The sequence below is a fragment of the Talpa occidentalis genome, unplaced genomic scaffold (genome assembly GCF_014898055.3).
Source record: "Talpa occidentalis isolate TD23 unplaced genomic scaffold, MPIMG_talOcc4v2.1 talOcc4.4, whole genome shotgun sequence".
NCBI lineage: Eukaryota > Metazoa > Chordata > Mammalia > Eulipotyphla > Talpidae > Talpa > Talpa occidentalis.
Window position 1 is genome coordinate 1,027,358 of NW_023604295.1, and position 20,757 is coordinate 1,048,114.

Sequence of the window (20,757 nt, forward strand, 5' to 3'; positions counted from 1 at the left end):
CCCTCTGCGCCGAGGTCCTGGGCCTGCGGGAGCCCCTGGTTGCTTGGGGGCTCGGTCAGAGTGAGCCCCGTGCCCGTTCACCAGCCTCCAGGCCAACGCAGCTCCCCGGAGCGCTTGCAGGCAGGCCGGGCGGCGCGGGCAGGCCCTCCTCTGGGCTCGGAGCGGGCAGCCTGCGTGCGGGACGCCCTGCGTGGGGGCAAGAGCTCCTGCGCCAGCGCCCTGCCCTCTAGGATGACCTAGGCCTGGGGGCGGCGGGTGACAGCCCGTACCCGGGGCACCCCCTCCAGGGGCGTCACTGCACGGCTCAAGAAAGCTATTCGGGACGTCGTTTCTGGGAGGTGTCTGCCCGGGACTCGCCCACACCGACCTGCCGCGTGCGGGTTGGGGGCGCTGCACTGCCGGCGCTCAGGGGCCACGGGACTCGGCACCAGGCGGGAACAGGCTCCCCCACCCACCAGGGCGCTGCCAGTCACCTGTGCCCTGCTGCCGGGGAGCCCCTGCTGGGCTCTGTCCCCCAGCCCGGCCCCCACGGTGCCCGCTACCTCCCGCTACCCGCAGGCCCTGCCGCCACTTTCAGCAACATCCCCAGCTGGGGGTCGCTCTAGCCCCGCCCCTGCCCCTCCGGGGACCCCTGCAGCCTCCCCGCCAGCCAGGCCCCCACACCGGCTGCGCAACCCCTGGAAAGCCGCAGACAGACAACAGCACAAGCGAAATCGAGGGGCCCCCAGCAGCCCGTGACGCTCGCCGCAGCCCGGGTTTGTGAGCAGCCAGGAGCCCAGGCTGCAGGAGCCCCCCCAGGGGCCTGACCGGCTCCCCTCCTCCGCGTCTGCGGCAACTGCGTCAAGCAAATCTCCACTGTGAGTTCGTGGCGTCCAGTGGGTTTCAGTGAGTTCTGCCATCACCCCGACACCGACGCCGCAGGGATCGGGTCCGGATGGAACCCCTGGTGGGGGCTGCCGCACACACCCCCGCGCCCCAGCGCTCGCTCCGCTCCCCCGAGGGCCAGCGTTGGGACTGGGGGGCAGCTCAGCCCAGCGCCATCATCCCAAAGCCCGCGCCCGTGCGTGCTGGGCACAGCCCGCAGCCGCACGCCCAGGCCAATGCCAAAGGCCACACGGTGGGGCGGGGAAGAAGGTGGCTGTGCCCTGCCCGGCGAGAGGCTCCCCCCCACCCACCGGGGCTGCCCCGATGCTGCTCGCGGCACCAGGCCCGAGTCCCAGGGACTCATCTGCAGGGAACCAGAGCCGGGGGCCCTCGCCCCGGCCCCCCAGCACAGACGGCTGCCCGGCCAGCACGGCCCGACGAGGCCTGGGAGCCCCCGCTTCCCCGAGCCAGCCCCGACCTCCACCGCGAGTCTGGAGGGTGATGGTGGGCGGGCGGCCCCAGGCCCCGCTGGCCGTGCACGGTACGGGGCCCTGCCGGCTCTCTGCGGGGGCCAGGGCAGGTGCCACCCGGGCCGCAGTCAGCTTCACAGAGCCGCTCCGCTCCCCAGCCGGGCGCTCACGTCACGGCCTGAGGCAGGTGCGTCCTCCTGGGGTCGCCTCTGCCCAGCGTCTGTGAGAGAGTGCTGGGAGGCTGGGGAGAGGGAGGCGCAGGCGGTGCAGTGGCCGAGGCCCCGGCCCCGGCCCCCCATACCTGGAGGGGTGTCCAGGGCCTCTAGAGCAGAGCGCTGGGGTGGGCCCCGAGGTCTGCTGGGAAGGAAGCCCCACATGGGCTCCCCTGTGCCCAGCCAGGCAGGGGTGAGCAGCGAGTCCTCCGAGGCAGCTGGGGGGGACAGCAGGGTTTGGGGCTGGGGGACCGTGTCAGGAGGGGCATGGACGCAAGGTCAGTCCACACCTACCGAGGGGCGAGTGGTGCCCCGCTCCTCCCACAGCCCATCGCAGGGCCGAAGGTGCCCCCTCAGGGCAGGGGGTGGGACTGCAGCGCCACCCTGGCAGGCCCCAGGCGGAGAGGACACAGGCGACACGGCTGAGGGGGAAGCCACGACCCCAGGGATGGGCCAGAGGACCAGGCGGCCGCACTGTCGCCACCAGGACTCGCTTCAGGAGCTCGCAGCGCTTTATTTCACAGCCAGCGACCTGGGCCGCGCCTGCAGGGCTCCCGCGCCCCGGCCGTCCGGGATGCTGGCACTGAGCGTGGCCCGGCTCCCTCCAGTCCTGGCCCGGCACACGGAGTCCCAGCACACGGCCAATTCTGCGCCCGGCCCAGCCGCCATCACTCCCGGCCCACCGCGGCCCGCCGCCTCTGTGGCTCCTGCTTCCCCACCCCCTTCGCTGTGGTCTGGGCACGAGGTCGCCGCTGCCTCCTGAGAGCCCGTCTCACGCCACGGCCGCCGGGCTGCTCCTGGGGTGCGTCCTCTTCCCTGCCGTTCCCTGGAACAGCAAGGCCAGGCGGCCGCGTGAACGGGGCCAGAAGGCAGTGCCTGAGGTATCAGCTCAGGGCAGCCCCAGCCGGGACGCCCACGTTAGCGGAGACCGAAGTCCACGGCCTTCAGGCAGGATGAGCCACGAGGCTGCAGACACAGGAAGGTCAGCCAGCGGGCTCAGGGCACGAGAAGCAGGCCGAGGCCCCGGGCACATGATGCTGGTCAGAGGGGCTGGTCAGAGCAGGGCCCTGAGCTGAGGCCCCTCGGTGCCCACAGCCACGGGCGGCTTCCAGGGAGCAGTATGGAGCCCCAGCCAGGTGTGACCTCACAGGGACAGAGGCAACCGGGCCCGACAGAGGAGCACGTCCCCAGGATGTGGGGGTGACACAGGCTGAGCTGGGCTGGAACCACCATGCCCTACATTGTGCCCCTTCCAGCCACAGGCGCCCTGGTCCCACCTGCTCCCAGCCCATGGGGTGACAGGAAAGGGTTGCCTGAGCATGGCCAGCACACCCCAGCCATGGGGAGGGCAGCCTGGGGAGGGTGGGGGGAGGGAGACCAGGTGAGAGCAGGCGGCGGTGAGGAAGGTGACCCGTGTCTGAAGGTGACGAGACAGGCCCTCCCGTGGCATGCGCCATCCCCAGGCTACCTGTCCTGCTGGGCAACTGGGGCTTGGATGACCGCTTCCTGGGCTTCTTGGCCTTCCTCTCCCGCCTCCCTTTCTGCAGCTTCCGGTAGACTTCCTCTGGGATGTCATCCTCGGGGAACAGGCCTAAGGGTGGAGGCTGCTGGTCAACAGGCGGAGGCAGCCGGATGCGTGGGTGCCCAGCCAGCACCTGCCCGTGATCCCCGGCACGAGGCCCTGTCCTGACTCTGCCCCCGCTGCCCTGGCACAAGCTGCCCCGCCGGCTCCTTGTCTGGACATGCCCAAGGCCTGGAGGGAGGCCTGGGGGGATTCCCTACCAGTGCTTGCCACAGGGAGCTCTGGCCAAGGCTGCACTGGGCCCAGTGAGTGAGGCCTTCGGGGCAGGCCTGATGGGGTGGGGAGGCCCCAGTGGGGCATGAATGACAGCAAAGCCCCAACAGATGTGGGGAGGAGCTGTGCAGTGGTGCCCGCGGGGAGCCCCTCTACGGAAGCATTGGGGGAGCCTCTATGCTCAGCATCCGCCCCCATCCTGTGGTCCTGACAGCCTGGCCGTGGACAGAGGTGCCTGCCAGATGCCACCCGTGGCCCTGACAGGACTAACCAGAAACCAGGCTCCTAGGCCCCACCCCCACAGCGCCCCAAGAGCTTCAGAGCCGCTCGAGTCCTCGGGTCAGGGAACAGCCAAAAGCGGAGAGTCCCCGCAGCTGCCTCCCCCAGAGAACACCACCGCTTTCTCCAGAGACGGCCCGATGGGGCTGATCACAGGGGGCCAGGCCGCCCCCGAGGACGACGTGCCCGCCTTCCGGGTCCTTCTAGATCTGTGGCCGTGCTCACCTTCAGCCAGGTGCTGCAACCTGAAAGGACAGGACAGTCACCCCAAGGCTGTGGACTGAGAGTAGGGTGGGGGTGGCAGCCACACGAGATTCCTGTGACAGCTCCCCAGGGAGCCTGCCTCGCCCCCTGAAGACGGGGACAGCCCTCAGCCCACTAGTGAGGCCGCTTGAGAGGAAAGTGGCGCCGCCCCAGGACACTCACTTCCGGATCACCTTGTAGAGCCGCTTGCGGTTCTGCGAGGGCGTGTGCGGCTGGCTGGCCTCCTGGAAGAGCCTGTTGGCGACGGCCTCGTAGTCAAACTGCGCCAGAGAGGGGAGGAGGCTGCGTCAGCAGAGATGCCTGGAGCGCGGCCCGTGCAGAGCTCGCTGGACCCTCACAGCTGCTGCGCTCGGCCACCAGGACACCTGCTACCCCCCTAAGGGCGGCGCTGCCCCCCGGAACTCGGGAGCCCAGGACACAAGGTCCGCAGCCACAGGATGTACGGCAAGTGGCAAAGGGCCCAGGAGAGAGAAAAGCGGGAGGGGGGCCACCGCGCAGCTTCGGGGCGTTGGCAGGGGGAGCCAACAAACAGGCTAAAAAAGTACGTGTGGACGCTGACGCCCCACTAGAGAAAAAGGGTCACCCAGAACAAGAGTGCCACGAAACTTTTCAGCCTCCTACGGGTCTCTCGGCGGCGGCGGTTAAGAGCAGCTCCTCAGGACAACCAGCGCCGGCTGCTGACAGGCCCCTGGGCCGACTTCCCGGAAGCCAGCAGGGGAGACCGGCTAACGAGGCTGACGTCGGCAAAACTCTGAGCCTTACACTCCCTCAGGCAGGGAGAAAACAAGACTAAGTTGGCAGCGCCCCGGAAATGCCTGCCATCTTGTTCCTCCCCAAGCAGTCGGCGCGTGAAGCTCCTCGGACCCCGCGTTTCCCGCCCGCTGGGCAGCCACTCTGGACAGTGCGTCCGCCTGAGCTGGCCCGGCCCGGCCCGGCCCAGCCCACGCACCCGAGTCTGAGGGCCACCACAGCGCCCTGGACCAGGCACCCACCTGCAGCATGCTGGGGGCCCCGTCCTCCTCGGCGTCTCCAGCCTGCTCCGAGTCCGAGTCTGTGTCCGAGTCCGCCCCGCGCACGGCGCCTGTGTGCCAGGACGCAGTCAGGCACGCGCGCCTGGGCAGGGCCCACATGAGAGCCTGGGTGACACCGAGGTCCTGCGCAGAGGGCGGGGACCCCACGGGCACCGAGGGAGGCGACGTCTCAGGATGCCGGGACCGTGAGGGGTGGGTGCCGGTGGTGGAGAACCGGGCTGCCTGGGGGCTCCTGGTCCCCTGGAGGGGCTCAGGGACTTGGGGCAGGACAGGGAACAGGTGCTCGGCACAGCCAGATGAAATGCCAGGGGGCGGGTGTTGGCTAGAGGAAGCCCAGGCAGAGGCAAAAGCCTTGGAGACAGACGCCGACGACATTCCGCAGCGTACCGGGACCTCTCACAGGGTGCGTGACGTTGTCCCCAGCCGTCACCACAACACCCATCAACTCAGACAGACCGAGGACCGCAAACAAGCCCCTTAGAAAAGAGGCTGGGGTGGCCGGTCCATGGGCAGGAAGCAGGCGGGGAGGTACTCGGTGGTGAAGGGCACAGAGTTTCAACATGGGAAAAGGAAGGTTCTGGAAAGGAGGAAGTGGCGCTACACACCAAGTGCAGCTGGTGGCCTGTGCGGTGCACTCAGACACTGGTCCCAGGGCCACGTATGTGTGCCACGAAAGCAGCGTGTAGGACAGGGATGGCGCATGCCACGGGAGGGCCTGTCTCATCATCTTCAGACACGGGTCACCTTCCTCACCGCTGCCTGCTCTCACCTGGTCTCCCTCCCCCCACCCTCCCCAGCGCCGGAAAGAGGCCCCAGTCAGGGTGAAGGCTGGAAACAGTCTGGACCAGACGCCACCGCGGCCAGAGAGCCCCAGGCCCTTCCTCACAGACCCTCGGGAGACACTACCACGGCACTGTCTGTCTACTCTCATCCTCCTGAGCAAGGGGTGCACTGGGAGCCCAGCTGCAGGGCTCCCTGTCCTGGGGGCCGAGAGCCAGGAAGGACGGGCAGGGGGTGACATAACTTGTGACGGAGGCTGGATGGCGCCAGCATGGGGCCTGGGCAGGGCTGGGCTGCACCTCAACAGTGCTGGGCGGGGGTGTGGCTGAGATGGGGTGGGTGGGCCCAGGAGTCGGCTGGGACCGAGGGGTGTGCAAGGGAAGGCATGCGCGTGCACACACACGCACACAGGCATGGCCTTGTGGCCACACGGCTGTCGTGCTGAGAACAGCCTATGGGGCCCGGGAGCCGAGACAGGAGGTGAAGGCGGGACCCCAGCCCAGGCCTCCACACACTGTACCGTGACCCTCACCTTTTGGCGGCCTCCCATGAGGCTCACTGTGCTCGTCGCCGTCCTCCTGAGTGTCCAGCTCGGCCAGGAGGTCTTCGATGGCGAGCGGGGCCTGCTCCACGATGGTCTCAAAAATGCCCCGCGCGATGTTATGCAGGACCAGGGGCCTGGCAGGCAGAGGCTGTCAGGCCCACTCTCAGGGGTGACCCGACCATATCCCTCTCCTCCACTGAGAGCCCCATTGGGCACCAGCAATGTCCACCAAGGGAGCACCATTCCCTGGAGTCCTGGGCCCGCCCTCCCCCCGCCATGGCCGGCGCCCCGCACTCACTCCTTGGTCTGGGCGGCGATCCTACAGAAGGGGGTGATGAACCTGAGGTTCTGGTCTGCGGTCAGCTGCAGGGAGAAGCAGGAGCAGCTGTAAACCTCACCCACGAGTCATAGCGAGGGAGGGACCCCACCACACCCCATCCGGAGATCCTACCTCAGCTGCGCCCACTTTGGTCAGCTCCTCTAGAAAGACCTCGATAAAGTGGCTCTTCACCCCATTGGGGGCCTGGCTGTCGGGATGCAGAATCTCTGTGGTCAGCAGCTCCAGCAGCTGCTCCATCTCTCTGGGAAGAAAGCACAGCTCGGGAGTGGCAACGCCCACCCACCCCACGGGCATCCGGGCAGGACACTGTCCCCACCGATCCACGTCCTCCCCCGCACGGAGCAGACTCTGATCGGGACACCCCGTCACAGACAACAGCTGCTGTCACCGACTGATGAGTTGCCACACGAGCACATCCCAGGGGCGCGTGCTGCTGGCTCCCGGTCTGGAGGCCCAGCTTCTGAGGTCAAGAGCCCCAGAGCAGCCTCTCACAGCTGGGGTATGTGAAAGCAGGTGGGCGATTACAGACAGACCCCTGCTCCCCACATCAGAGCCGCGCCTTCTGCAACACCTCCGGGGGTCCGCAGGCCCAGCAAGGTGGGGCTCAGTGCTGGTTATGCCCAGGACAGGGGAGGGGCAGGAGACCAGCGTGAAGACAACGAACACTCCCTCGGGTCTCTTAGGACAGGAGCAGCCAGGAGCCCTGCTGCTGTCCTGTCATGCTGACGTGACGGCGGCGCCTCTTCAGAGGGACCTCGGCGCCGAGCCGCCGTGACAACAAGGCTGCACGTGTGCGTGACCATCAGCCACAGAGCGTCACTAAAGCGGAACTGCCTCCTCGGGGTTTGCTCCCTCCCAGTCACCAGCCCCCCAGGGCGCGCCCGCACCGGCCTGCAGGGGTGGCAGGGTCCTCAGAGGACCGAAGGGTGAGCCCTGGCGCCTGCGCTCATGTCCAGCTGCCACAGCAGCACTCGGCTCAGCGCGGGACTGGCTGGCGGCATGTCCGCCAACCTGGGCCCCGCGCCCCGGGGGCCTTGGGCCGAGGCTTCCTGCCCCAGCCGCCAAATGCCCCGCAGGGACCGCCCAGAGCAGCAGCGGCTGGAGACAAACACCTCCCTCTCCAGGATCGCTGGTCAGCGTGCAGCCGATCTGTTGCGGTCCACCAGCTGCTTTCTAACTGTTTCTGAGCAGCGCCAGGCTCGCGAGACCAAACACGCCCCGCGCTCGGAGGAGGAAGACATGAGGAAACAAACCCTCACGCGACTCCCTGCTGAAGGCCACCGCTGGAGCCACACCTGGTCCCGGCACCCAGGTGCCCCAAGGCTTGGCACCTGCTCTCTGGCCACAGAGCCTCATGGCTGGCGGGACGCCCTACCGCTGCTCCCAGGGTCCCAGAGGGGCTGGAGCCACCCCGAAGCGCTTGCGAGTCAGGTGGGAGCCGCGGTTTCGTAGACAGCGTGCCCGTCAGCAGCAGCTTCAAGAGCAGCCGTCTGGAGGGTTGCTTGGCCAAGTGCCGGGCGCTGAGCAGGCACAGTTCAGACTCGGCCTAAGCTTTCTGGGCTGCAATGCCACCTCCCAGAGCCCTCAGGGGAGCAGAGCACACAGCGCCACATCCCGACACGCGTGCTGGCACCAACCTGTCTTCCCAGGCCCGCGTCCGCAGGGCCTCCAAGGATTCACGCAGGACCATCCTCATGAGCTGCGGGACAAAAGGCGCTGTCAGGGCACAGCCCAGGCCATGCGAGCTGTGCCCGCTCCCCCTGCCCCTGCCCCCTCACCAGGTAGAACTTGTCCAGGCGCAGCCTGTCGATGCCCAGCCACTCGCGGTTCATGGTCTGCCAGAAGGTCTGGAGGAACAGGTGCTCTGTGGGGGACAAGGGCCCAAGAGAATGGTGGAGGAGCGTGGACGCTGCTCTAGGAAGGGAGTGCAGGACTGGGACACCGGGACCTGGCTCGAGTCGCTGTGCCACAAGCGCGTGGCTTAGATTTGTGATGACTGGGAAACTGGGGGAGAGGAGCCAAGTGCAGCCGCATTCTCTAAAGAGGAAGGGGTGCCCTGACCTTGGGATGCCAAGGCCTCCCCAGCTCCCACTAGGGACTTCTCCCAACAGCAAAGGCAGCAGAGGGGTGAGGAATGGGCGGTTCATGCTCATGAACTCAGGTGCCCCTGGGTACAGCCTGGGATCTGTCCTTTTGCTGAGCAGAGACCTCTGCAGGTTCCTAAGGGCAAAGGTGATGGCAGTGTCTGTAACTGATGGCAGCCCCTAACCATGACTACCCGCCCACTCACACACATCTGAACTAAGCACACCCAGAGCCAGGGGCATCTCTAGAGAGTCACCCTGAGGTCAGTGCCAGGGACGCTGCCCGGCCTGACACTGGGCGTGGAGTCTCTAAAGACGGCAAAGAGTTAGAATAGGCTGGAGGAAGTGTGCACCACCGGGAGAGACTCGGCCAAACCGGGGGGACACCAGACTAGCTTCCGCTTGAACTCTAAAGCGCATGCTGTGAGCCAGCCAGACTCCTCGCCGAGCCTGGAGCCAGGGCATGCTGCACAGGAGTCCCCGGGCCAGTGCCTGGCAGAGAGCAGTTCAAGCGGGGACCCGGGCTCCCTCCCACCAGCAGGTTCAGCCATGGCAGGGTACTCACGCGCCTCCACGGTCTGGAAAGCGTGGATGAGCTGGGAGATGGTCCTCCCCAGTTCCTCCTGCATGGGGAACAGTAAAACTCCTCAGACCCAAAGAAACATGGCCCTCGCTGTCCACTCACCCACTTACCCGGCCCAGACTCAGGGGGCCTTTCAGCTGGTGTGCATGATGTTCAAGACCCCACTGTGCCAGCCCACCATGCCGGGACCTGCAGAGTCTCACAAAAAGGGGCAAAACTGAACCCCAGCAACAAAAGCCCAGGGTGAAGGGCAGTCAAGGGAGAGGCTGAGAGACCGGGACGCACAGCCACCTGAGCTGCCGGAGGAGGGTGTCAGCCAGACCGCTCGAGTCAGTCGAGAATTACCTGGTACGCTTGCCACAGAGAAAATTCCAGAGTCTCCCTGTGAGCAAGTCTAGCATAGGCACAAAACACAAACCCGGGTGCTCGTGAAGAGCAGACGACTTGCACTCTGAGAGGGGCTGGCAGTCTAGTGACACCACAGGACACCATGCTGGTGGCGCCTCTCACTGCCCGTCATGCAGATGTCCAAGAACACACCCCAGGGACAAGCCTGATGTAGGCTGTGGACCCTGCATGACATGCTGTTTCCTGCTAGTTCACCCAGTGTGACAGAGGCGCCCTCCCATGGGGGACGCGACGGTAGAGTGTGTGCCACGGGGGAGGGGTCTGCAAAAGCACTCAGTGCCTGCTCCTCTCAGGCTTACTGTGAACCCGACATGGCGCTAAAAACATGAAGTCCATTAAAAAAAAAAAAAAAAAGGGGGCCTCCCCGGTGGCGCAGTGGTTGAGAGCTGGGTTGCGAGGCAACCCAGTGCCAGTTCGATCTCCAGCCACTGGGTGAGGGTCCCACATGGCGTGCAGACCTCTCCTGCCACGCCCGCTGCTCCCCTCAGCAGTGTATTTCGTCAGTCTGTCTGTTCTGCTCCCCGCTCTGACTCTGGTGAATTCTCTCACCCTCCCACGCTTCTGACTGCACCCAGTGCTTGTATTAAAAAAAAAAAGACCCACAAAAAAGGTCAGTGGGAGAAACCCTCGTCTCAGAAAACCCCGCTCTATCCCTGGGCTTCCCTAACGGGTTCCTCTGCTACCTGGCAGAGCATGGATGAGCCAGGGCCTCACCAAGTGTGACCTGGATGGCTTCCAGCTTCTCCAGGCACTCAACTCAGCAAATGCAAGGCCCGCTCTCGCTCTGACCAAAGCCCCTGGCCCTTCCGGTCATTTAAGAAACATCAAAAATAAATAAACAGGGCCTCCTCGGTGGCGCAGTGGTTGAGAGCTGGGTTGCGAGGCTGCCCGCAGCCTCTGAAGCGCCGGTTCGATCCCCAGCCACCAGGCAAGGGTCCCACATGGCACGCAGATCTCTCCTGCCGCCCACTGCTCCCCTCAGCAGAGTACTTTGGTCCTTCTGCCTGCTCTGCTCCCCGCTCTGGCTCTGGTGAATTCTCTCACCCTCCAGCACGTCTGACTGTACCCGGTACTTGTATAAATAAATAAATAAATAAATAAATCTTTAAAAATAAATAAATAAAGAGGAAAACACAGGAGCCATAAACTTCACCCAGCCATCTCTGCAGCGTCAGAATGCAGGTCCACCACAGGCCCAGCTGTGCTCCACCGGGGTTGCTGCTACCTGCCCACACTCACCTGGAGGAGTGGCTGGTCCTGCATCCACATGCAGTAAAACAGTCCCTTCCAGACCTTCAGCAGCTCGTCATGGGTGAAGCCACCTGCACCAGAACCAGCACCACTCAGACCCAAGGAGCCACCCTTCAGTGTAAGTGCAAAGTCAGAGGAATGTGTCCTCCTGAGGAGGCACCTCCACCCAAGGCAGCATCATGACTCAGCACCCACGGGCTCTGTGGCTACAGGGGCTCCCCAGGTGGCTGCTATCCATGAACTCGGTGACACTGACTGAACAGCTACTCGCCTCAGGCACAGCACTGTGTCTCCTGAGCCAGTGGGTGGCTACAAAGCTGAGCGTATCAACTACTCACCCAGTGTTACACGTAAAAGTCTGCAGTTTTCTGCCGACAGTTCATGTTTCAAAAGAAAAAATCTGGTGCCTGCTCCTGGGACAAGGCTTAGTATCAGAATCACACGGGGAGCTGCTTAGGCCACAGACTGCTGGCCTTACCCCATCTGCCCATTCAGGTCTGGGCTGGGCCCCAACAGTGTCCATTTCTAAGGAAGTGTCCAGGCGATGCTGAAGCTACTGAGAAGGGCCACGCTTGAGAACCACTGCTCTAGAGCGGTTCCCCATTTAAGGAACAGGGTGCATTTCTGGCCAAACGACACATCAAAAATTACACAAACAGCGACCCACAATGCCAAATAGCGCTCTGACGGGAAAGCAATGGGCAGAGGAACGTATGGTCTGACTGGGAGGGCAGGTTCCCAGAAAAAGGGAACTGAGCCGGGCAAAGGCGTTAAGGTCTGAGGAGGGGTGTCCACGCGGAGGGCCACGAGGGCACCGCCCCGGTCACGGGGCGCCGGGCTGTAGGAACCCGGCCACGCGCAGGCTCCACGCGGCGGCGAGCACCCCAGTCCAGGCCCGGGCCTGCCCGCCCCGCCCCGCCCGGGCCCGCCCCCAGCCCCGCGCCTACCTGCGGCCTGCTGAGTCCTGGCGACGATGTACTTGCGGAGCCGCCTCACCGCCCGGTCCCGGGTCACCTGCTCGTTCCCCGCCAGGCGCTGCGCCAGCTGGACCTCGGGAGGGAGCCGCACGCGCGAAACCATGACCGCCGCCGCCGAGCCCCGGGCCTCAGGACCTCGCCGCCACTCCGGCGCGCGCCGCGTAACGTCACCGCCTGCGCCGCTCCGTCCCGGGCGCGCATGAGACGTCACCGCCAGCGCCGCTCCTTCCCGGGCGCGCATGAGACGTCACCGCCAGCGTCTCTCCGTCCGGGCGCGGGGCGTGACGTCACCGTCCGCGCGGGCGGTCTGTGCTCGCTCCTCTGCGGGCGGATGACCCGGCCGCGCCTAGTGGCGACCGTCGGGGGGACCTTCGCTGCGGATACCTCTGATTCAGGAGGGTCGTGCGTACCCGCTCCCGGGGGTGAGGGGCGCGCTTCTTGGCCGGGAACGCCGGCAGCTCGGGTGAAGGGCGAGGAGGGAGGCCGCCGGCCGCGTGAGTCGCTGTGGACGGGGGTCGTCGGTCATCGGCGGGCGGGAGAGGCCCGGACACACCGCCGTCCGCGAGCCGGCCTCCCGCGGGCCTCTGCTCCGGGCTTCGGGCTCTGGAAAACGGTCACGAGCCAGACCGCCTCCCCAGGTTAATGGCAGGAACGAGGGTATAGGCGACTGAATATGGGGGGAGGGGTGCAATATGCAAATCTCCCTGAAACCCAGTTCAGAGAGAAAGCTCCAGAAGTCATCTGGGAGCAACTGGGAGAGCTTGCATATGGGCCAGAGGTTAGACAAAAATGTTTATCTTCTTAGGTGTGACAATGCTGTTTGTATAAATGGGGTCAACAGACTTTTCTGTAAGTGCCATATAGTGGCAGGATGGGTACAGAGCAGGTTCTCTGGTTGGAGCAGATGGGTAAAGGAGAGTGCTGGAGCCATCGGTGGCTTTTTCAGGCTTTTATTGCCATTTTACCGGGTACATGGCAGGCAGGGGTGCTGGGAGGCTGGCAGGCCTCCCAGCAAATCTTCACTCTACCTGGGCTCTCCAGCGTTCTTTCGGCTTGTTCTCTCATCTTGCTCTCTCTCTTCTGCTGGTTCCATTGCGTTCCCTCGCTGGTTCTCATTCTGGTGGTACTCTTCCGTTCTTGTAAGCCAGTCCAGGTGTACGCACCTATGCATGCCTACTCCAGGTGTCCGCCATCAGGCATGCATTTAATCTAATGGCGGGAGGGCAGAAAAGCCAGACACTTTTTACTTACCCTACATGCCATATGTCAGGGCACCCCAAAAGCATCTCTAGGTTCACTGGTTTGCTAGGAGGACTCACAGCTACGACTCATTATAGCAAAAGGATACAGAGCAAGCAGTCCAAGAGAAAGTCCAGAGAAGGGAAACCAGGAAACGCAGGCCCAGCTCCACCTGGCTGTGAGGAAACCGCAGGCAAGCCCAAACAGGATTATTTCCGAAATAAGTGATCCAGATCCTGAGAGACAAAACTTCAGCATGGCTCCAGGTTGGCTCACTAGGCCACAGGACAAGGACGTGCTAGTGGGAGGGTCCAGATCGCCAAGGGGGTCTATTTTATTTTTTTTAAAGATTTATTTTTATTTGTTTGTACGAGCACTGGGCACAGTCAGAAGCGTGGGAGGGTGAGAGAATTCACCAGAGCCAGAGCGGGGAGCAGAGCAGGCAGAAGGACCGAAGTACACTGCTGCGGGGAGCAGCGGGCGGCAGGAGAGGTCTGCGCGCCAGGTGGGACCCTCCTCCGGTGGCCGGGGAGCAGCCGGGGATCGAACCGGCGCCGCAGAGGCTGAGGGCAGCTTCACAACCCAGCGCTCAACCACTGCGCCACCGGAGAGGCCCTCAAAGGGGGTTTAGATGCGGGTAGAATGTGAGTCAGTCTGCACGTCTGGCCATGGGATTGCATCTGGGGCCATTTCCTGCCCTGGCACTGGTGCTGCACTCCTGCTTGTGGAAATGCTGGGGGGGGGGGTGGGGGGGGAGGAGGAGGCTTCCAGAAATCCTGCACTACTCTTGTAATCTCAGATTACTTTAGTATAAAAAGGTTGAAGGAGGCCACCCTGGTGTCACAAGGGGTTAAGCACCACACTATGAAGCAATCCACAGCCTCTGCAGCATGAATTCCATCCCTGGCCAACCAGGGAGCTACCCACAGGGCGCAGCAGACCTCTCCTGTCTCCCCGCTGCTCCCCTCAGCAGTGTATTTCAGTCAGTCTGCCTGTTCTGCTCCCCACTCTGTTTCTGGTGAGTCCTCTCACCCCCTGCATCTCTGGCCTGTGCTCCAGCTCTTGTATGCATAAATAAATCTTAAAAAAAAAAAGTTTAAAAATTACAATAGCAAAAAGGAAATTCTCATGGGAATTTGGGGAGTAGATGTGTTTTCCACCTTCTAGCTATAGTACCCCATAACATCACACCCACCAGGGCGCTGGCATTTGTTCTGTGCCACGGCATAGCTAGGATGAAGAACACTGAGGACAGCTGGGGACAGTGCCCTGGGCACAAGTCAGCAATAGAGGGTCACCTCCTGCCACAAGAAATAAAGACCCGCTCTCCCGTTTCCATTTGATGCTGAGGGACTCCACTTCCCGAAGATGTCCTGCTTGTGCCTTCCAGAAAGTGTGGAGAAATCCGTGTTCACACTGGACGCCCCAGGTCCAGGCCAGGATGGCTTCCCAGCCGGCTACCTGCAGTTCGTGGCCTGGCCTGCCCAGAAGGGCCCTGCCTCGCGCTCTGCTCTGCCACCTTCACCTTCTTCATCCTTTTCCACGTCAGATCCTGTCCGCAGTGTGACAGCCTGCCCCAGCTCTGGCGCTTCTCATTGCTCAGCCCCTGCGAAGTTGCCCCCCAGAATACAGATCTCCACCGGCCACGCTGTTCAACGTCCTTGAGTTGGCCCCCAGGACAAGACAGATGGTCTTTGCCCTGCTCCAGTAAGATGAAAAGCCGTGGCATCAGGAATGAGAGGGAAATACCAGCATCTTCCAGGCCCTTTGGATATACAACGTCGCAGTGACTGGGTGAGCTGTGTCGGCGCACTGGCCGACAACCGGGAGGAAGCTGCCAGCTGGTCCTGGAGCTCAGATACGACCCAGGGCGTTTCACACGTAAACTCATTTAGTGATTTAAAAAGACTCCTGATGGGCCTCCCTGGTGACGCAGCGGTTGAGCGCTGGGTTGCGAAGCTGCCCGTGGCCTCTGCGGCGCCGGTTCGATCCCCGGCTGCTCCCCGGCCACCGGAGGAGGATCCCACATGGCGCGCAGACCTCTCCTGCTGCCTGCTGCTCCCCTCAGCAGTGTCCTTCGGTCCCTCTGCCTGCTCTGCTCCCCGCTCTGGCTCTGGTGAATCCTCTCACCCTCCCGCGCTTCTGACTCTACCCAGTGCTTGTATAAATAAATATTAAAAATAAATAAGACAACAATACCAAAAAAATAAAAATAAAATAAAAAGACTCCTGAGGTTGCTGTGCATCCCCACAGAGCGCAGGGAGGCCCAGTAGCTAGCTCTGCGCCACACAGCAGGCCCTGGGGTGTGGTCTCCAGGACCTCTGCCGGGTGGTTTGAGAGCATCTGTCTGGACCCAGACCAGAATAAAGCAGCTGTGACCGCATATAGCAGCGAGAGAGGAGGGGTGTGGAGCCAGGCGGTGGCCGGCCAGGCGAGATAACTCTGACCCACGACCTCTGCCGCCACCATCCAGAAGCTGAAGCCAGTCTGTGGCCATCAGCCCAAAGGGCTGGACTGGCCAGGACCACCAGCTTCCCCGAACCTGCCCCTGCCTCTTCTGACTCACATGCCAGAAAACGCCAAATACACCCCTGGACCAATCACTCAGGACTCCCTGCTTGGGGTGCGTCTGCTCACAGCCTGTCGGGGCCCCGAGCCTGCCTTCTCTTGCTCTCCGCTGCCTCTTCCCGCCTGCCTGGGCCTCTGCCAAACCCAAGTGAGGGTCACAGCAGCTCTGAATAAATGGCCTTTGCTTGTTCTCATCGGGGGCCTTGATTAGCCCTTCTGTTTGCAAATCGTGGGCGCCTGTGTGGCCAGCCCTGACCCAGGGATAGGACCCTGGCCTTAGAAGCCACTGACTGCGTTCCTCTGGCCTTGCTGGCAGGGCCTGGTGCTTGGCGAGGTATTTCTGTTCCCAGGATGCTGGTACCATCAGCGCCTCACGAAGCCCCCCGCCATGCTCCGAACTCAGAAGCGAGCTGCTTCTCCAGAGGAATCATCAGCCCACACTCCACTACCCCCGCCGGGCGCACCTGCCTTCTCTGCTTACTGCCCGCGCGCTAATAAAATGCTTCCTTTGTGGAAACCGCCTCTCGGCTCTGAGACTGGTTTTCTGAGCCACCAGCCTCTTTGGCTGGTGGTGCCTGCACACCCAGGTCCAGGGAGAAGGGCTGACCATAGGCAGGACATGGGGTGGGGGGGAGTGCAGCAAGCTGCAGGCCCAGAAAAGGCCCCAAACCCCCTGCCTTCCCTCCCAGAGCTTTTGTTAGGTCCGTTGCTTCATACACGGAAGACGCCTCCATATTCACGAGGTCAGATGAGTCTGTCAACTACTCATTCAATTATGAAAGCTCCCAGGAGTCTCCTCCCTGTCCCCAGGGCTCAGCCACACCTCACCTCCCACCCTTTCCTGAAGTTACAGGCCGGGCCCTGCCTGGGCAGGTAGGCTCACGCCCGGCACACCTGCTCACAGGTGACACCCCTGGGCCCAGCGGGAGGAAAAGCTGGACCTTGCGGTCTGGGTGGGGGCTGCTGGATTTTTCTGAAAGGCCCTCCTGTTCGACAGCTCCCCACATAGGCACCCCCCACCCTGCCCCACAAAAGGAAAGGGACCGCCCCTCCCCAGGTAGTTGGATCTAACCCTACCCAAAAGTCCCAATCCAGCGCCCTTTGCCGACCCTGCCTTGTGTCCCGAGGTCACAGGCCCTGACGTCCAGAGCGCTGGCACAGGAGCCTGCACAAGTGGGGTGCGGAGCCTGGTGTTTGCAGGTGAGGGGTGCCAAGCCTCGGGAAGCATTTGGGAGTGAGGCCTGAACCCCCGCCCCCGCCCCCCATACGCTCCTCTGTCCTGCGTGGCACTCAGGTCCCGCTCCCCCCTCTTCTCTGGACCTCACTCGTCTCGGTGAGGAAGGGCGGGCTGGGGACCCGGCTGGGGCGGGCTGGGGGGGTGCCAGGGACGGGGCGGGCTGGGGGCCAGGGACGGGACGGGCTGGGGGCCGGGGCGGGCTGGGGGGGCGGCCAGGGACTGGGGCGGGCTGGGGGGGCGGCCAGGGACTGGGGCGGGCTGGGGGCCGGGGCGGGGCCGTGCGCGCAGGCCCGGGGGGGGGGCGGGGCGGGGGGCCGGCCTGGGCCTGGGCCCCTAGGCGCGGGGACCGGCTCGGGCACCCGAGGGCGCCGCGCGCCGCCCGCCCGTCACGTGACCGCCGCGCCACGTGACCGCCGCGCCTACTTAGGCCGGGGAGGCTGCGCCCCGCGCCCAGCCCCGCCCGCCGCCCCCGCCGCGAGCGCGCCCCGCCGGCAGGATGATGTGCGGCGCGCCCACCGCCGCGCGGCCCGCCACGGCCGAGACCCAGGCCATCGCCGACCAGGTAGGGGGCCGGGGCCGCCCCTGGCCCCGAGGCCGCGCCCACTCGCGAGTGGCGGGAGGGGCGCCGGCCGGGGCCCCGGGGCAGAGGCCCGTGTTCGGGGTCGCGGGCGGGGAGAGGGCGCGCCCCGCGCTCTTCTAGGCTGGAGACGTTTGACCCGGCTCCGAATTGATTAGAGCTGCCGGGGGCGAGGAAACGGCGCGGCAGGAGGGGCGCCGGCCCCCCCACCCCGCCCCGCAGCCCTGGGCCCGAAGGCGCCGGCGGGGCCCCCGCGCGCCCTCCCAGGCCCGCCCCGCCCCGCGCGCCGCCGGGGATGAGTCAGCCCCACGAGCCCTCTGGAAAGGGGGGTTTGCTCCCCAAGCCCTGCGCGTGACCGGGGCGCACGCCAGCGCGGGGACACCCGGCTTCCCAAGGCCCCAAATGTGGTGTCACGCTGCACGTGGGGTGGGGGTGGGTGGTCCCATCACTGCGGGAGAGAACTTGGGGGGGACACCGGGTGGCCCAGCCGGTGTCTCCAGGGATGGGTGGAGGCCGCAGACCCCCGGAGAAGGCGAGGTCAGGCGCTGAGCCGCATTCTGCACTCCCAGCCCTGCGGCCCGGCTCCCTCTGAGTCCCCAGCCCGGCCCCTCCCCGAAGCTTGGCCAGGGCCCTCGGGCTGATCACATGTGGCCAGAGATCAGATGTGGCCAGAGCGTGTCTTTCACTAAACCCAGGAAGAGACAAACCACTCACTCCTTCCTGCAAAGCTGCTCAGCTCCTTAAAGGAAAAGACCAGAAACCAAGACAGGCCCTTTCCTGTCGGCCCCTGAGAGCAGGAGCAGGGCCTGGGGACCCAGACCCCACAAAGTACCCCTCCCTGCCGGGCACTCAGCTGACTCAGCTGTTGTCCCCACCTGCGAGGGGGACCTAGGGAGGCGGCTCCAGGGCTCGCTTCATGACAGAAACGTAGACTTAAGATTAGATTTAGGGCCTCCCTGGTGGCAAGGGGTTAAGAGGCAACCTATGAGGCTGTCTGCAACCTCTGCAGCCTCTGCATGAGTTGGATCCCCGTCCAGGGAGCAACCCACAGGGGCTGCAGACCTCTCCTACTCGCCTGTTGCTCCCCTCAGCAGTGTACTTCAGTTAATCTGCCTGTTCTGCTCCCCACTCTGTCTCTGGTGAATCCTCTCACCTCCCACACCTCTGGCCTGTACCCCAGATCTTGTATATATACATAAATAAAAATAAATCTTTTTTTTTTTTTTAAATATTTATTTTTATTTATTTATACAAGCACTGGGTACAGTCAGAAGCGCGGGAGGGCGAGAGAATTCACCAGAGCAGAGCGGGGAGCAGAGCAGGCAGAAGGACCGAAGGACACTGCTGAGGGGAGCAGCGGGCGGCAGGAGAGGTCTGCGCGCCATGCGGGACCCTCCTCCGGTGGCCGGGGAGCAGCCAGGAATCGAACCGGCGCCGCAGAGGCTGCAGGCAGCTTCGCAACCCAGCGCTCAACCGCTGCGCCACCGGGGAGGCCCTAAAAATAAATCTTTTTTAAAAAAGATTAGATTTTGTTTCAAGTGGAAGATTTTAATTGGAGAATATTTGCATTTTTTTAGATTTATTTATTTATTTATACAAGCACTGGGTATGGGTACAGTCAGAAGTGCAGGGAGTGGGGGGTGAGAGAATTCACCAGAGCCATAGTGGGGAGCAGAGCAGGCAGACTGACGAAGGACACTGCTGAGGGGAGCAGCGGGCGGCAGGAGAGGTCTGCGCGCCATGTGGGACCCTCACCGGTGGCCGGGGAGCAGCCGGGGATCGAACCGGCGCTGCAGAGGCTGCGGGCAGCTTCGCAACCCAGCGCTCAACCTCTGCGCCACCAGGGGAGGCCCAAAAGAATAGTTTAAAAACAACATAAGGTCTTTCATGTGAACTGTTCCCACATTCATTGACAAGAAAAATGGGATAAAGATATACACAAGGCCTCCCTGGTGGCGCAGGGGTTAAGTCTCACTTAACCACTATCACACTGTCACCGCTGTGGCCTGACATCCCCAGGCAGGGAGGCAACCCCCGGGGCGCGGCAGACCTCTCCTGTCTCCCCTCTGCTCCCCTCAGCAGTGTATCTCAGTGTATCTGCCTGTTCTGCTCCCCGCTCTGTCTCTGGGGAGTCCTCTCACCAGAGGTGCAGGAACCTCTGGCCTGCACCCCAGCTCTTCTACATGCAAATGAAGTGAATAAAGATGTCCACAGTGTTGTAAGGACGAAAGTGTAAAAGTGCCTGTGTCTGGGAGAGAAGGGCCAGCAGGACGCTGGGCGCCACTGATGTGCCACAGAAGGAAAAGGGCGTCTGCTCTTTGTCCATCACCTACAACCGCTGGTGAGGACACTCAGTGGGAGGCCTGCAAGTTGCGGTTGGTCCCCCCACAGGTGAAGGCCCAGCTGGAAGAGAAGGAGAACAAGACGTTCCCCATGTTCAAGGCCGTGGAGTTCAAGAGCCAGCTGGTCGCCGGGAGGAACTTCTTCATCAAGGTGGGTGGGCCTGGGCAGGTGGTGTGGGCTCAGGGGTGCGGCGGGCCAGGCAGCCCCGCTTCCGGGATGGGTGGCCTGAGATGAGCACCTGCATGGGCAGGTGCGCGTGTGGGCAAGCCTGGCCGCCTGGGCGGGAGGCCGGGCCTCTGGGGCACTGAGCGCTCTGCGGGTGTTGGGTGAGATGCTGGCAGAGCGGGGCCATCGGCCAGTCCAGCAGGGAACTCGGTCCACCCACAGCTGCCCTCACACACGGTCTCCTTCCAGGTCCAAGTGGGCGAGGAAGACTTCATGCACCTTCGGGTCTTTCAGAGCCTCCCCCACGAAAACAAGCCCCTGTCCCTGTCCAGCTACCAGACCCGCAAGACCCGGCAGGATGAGCTGTCCTACTTCTAGCCCCCCCCGCCACGTTCCCATGCTCTGCCCGCTGCAAGGCCGTCCTGGTCACAGTTCCTTTTGGGCTTCCCTCCCCCTCAGTGAGCTCCAGAATACAGTAGTTTCTTAACTCTTTACAAACTTGTTTTGGATTCTTTTGTCACCTGCAAACACGAAGCTCAGAGGCAGGAGTGGCCCCTGAAGTCCCTCAGCCACCACAGCTGTGCCCCCAGGGCCGCCCCAAGAGCCCTCCTCCCTGAGGAGCCAGTTCTGTCCGCACTGCGGGTGGGTGGGCTCCTGGGCCCAGCGGCGTCTCCACCAACTCCCCCAAGGAGTCAGCGGAGGTGACTGGAGACCAGCCCGCAGGCGCCAGGATGCTGCTGTTCAT

The 20,757-nt window shown here is 63.7% G+C and overlaps 2 protein-coding genes across 2 annotated transcripts; one reads left to right on the forward strand and one right to left on the reverse strand.

The window, feature by feature from the left end:
• Nucleotides 1-1,539: 1,539 nt before the first annotated feature.
• Nucleotides 1,540-12,001, reverse strand: RRP1 (ribosomal RNA processing 1). Its single transcript, XM_037524873.2, has 13 exons — nt 11,853-12,001; nt 10,894-10,976; nt 9,229-9,286; nt 8,358-8,443; nt 8,217-8,278; nt 6,691-6,820; nt 6,538-6,602; nt 6,228-6,373; nt 4,877-4,965; nt 4,047-4,144; nt 3,846-3,865; nt 3,015-3,137; nt 1,540-2,372 (listed from the first exon to the last, which is right to left on the reverse strand). Exons 1-13 carry the CDS (start codon nt 11,983-11,985, stop codon nt 2,215-2,217), a joined length of 1,251 nt encoding a protein of 416 aa, XP_037380770.1. The 5' UTR covers nt 11,986-12,001; the 3' UTR covers nt 1,540-2,214.
• A 5,411-nt stretch (nt 12,002-17,412) lies between these two features.
• CSTB (cystatin B) lies at nt 17,413-20,518 on the forward strand. The gene is made up of 3 exons (XM_037524478.2): nt 17,413-17,489; nt 19,896-19,997; nt 20,262-20,518. Exons 1-3 carry the CDS (start codon nt 17,424-17,426, stop codon nt 20,388-20,390), a joined length of 297 nt encoding a protein of 98 aa, XP_037380375.1. The 5' UTR covers nt 17,413-17,423; the 3' UTR covers nt 20,391-20,518.
• Nucleotides 20,519-20,757: the final 239 nt, after the last annotated feature.

Excerpts from the sequence above, each read along its gene's own strand:
- RRP1 (XM_037524873.2), bottom strand. The coding sequence starts at position 11,985 with ATGGTTTCGCGCGTGCGGCTCCCTCCCGAGGTCCAGCTGGCGCAGCGC. Across the intron at positions 6,821-8,216 it reads ACGCGGGCCTGGGAAGACAG|AGAGATGGAGCAGCTGCTGG; the intron begins GTTGGTGCCAGC and ends CTTTCTTCCCAG. Across the intron at positions 6,374-6,537 it reads ATCGCCGCCCAGACCAAGGA|GCCCCTGGTCCTGCATAACA; the intron begins GTGAGTGCGGGG and ends TCTGCCTGCCAG.
- CSTB (XM_037524478.2), top strand. The coding sequence starts at position 17,424 with ATGATGTGCGGCGCGCCCACCGCCGCGCGGCCCGCCACGGCCGAGACC. Across the intron at positions 17,490-19,895 it reads CCCAGGCCATCGCCGACCAG|GTGAAGGCCCAGCTGGAAGA; the intron begins GTAGGGGGCCGG and ends GTCCCCCCACAG. Across the intron at positions 19,998-20,261 it reads GGAGGAACTTCTTCATCAAG|GTCCAAGTGGGCGAGGAAGA; the intron begins GTGGGTGGGCCT and ends GTCTCCTTCCAG.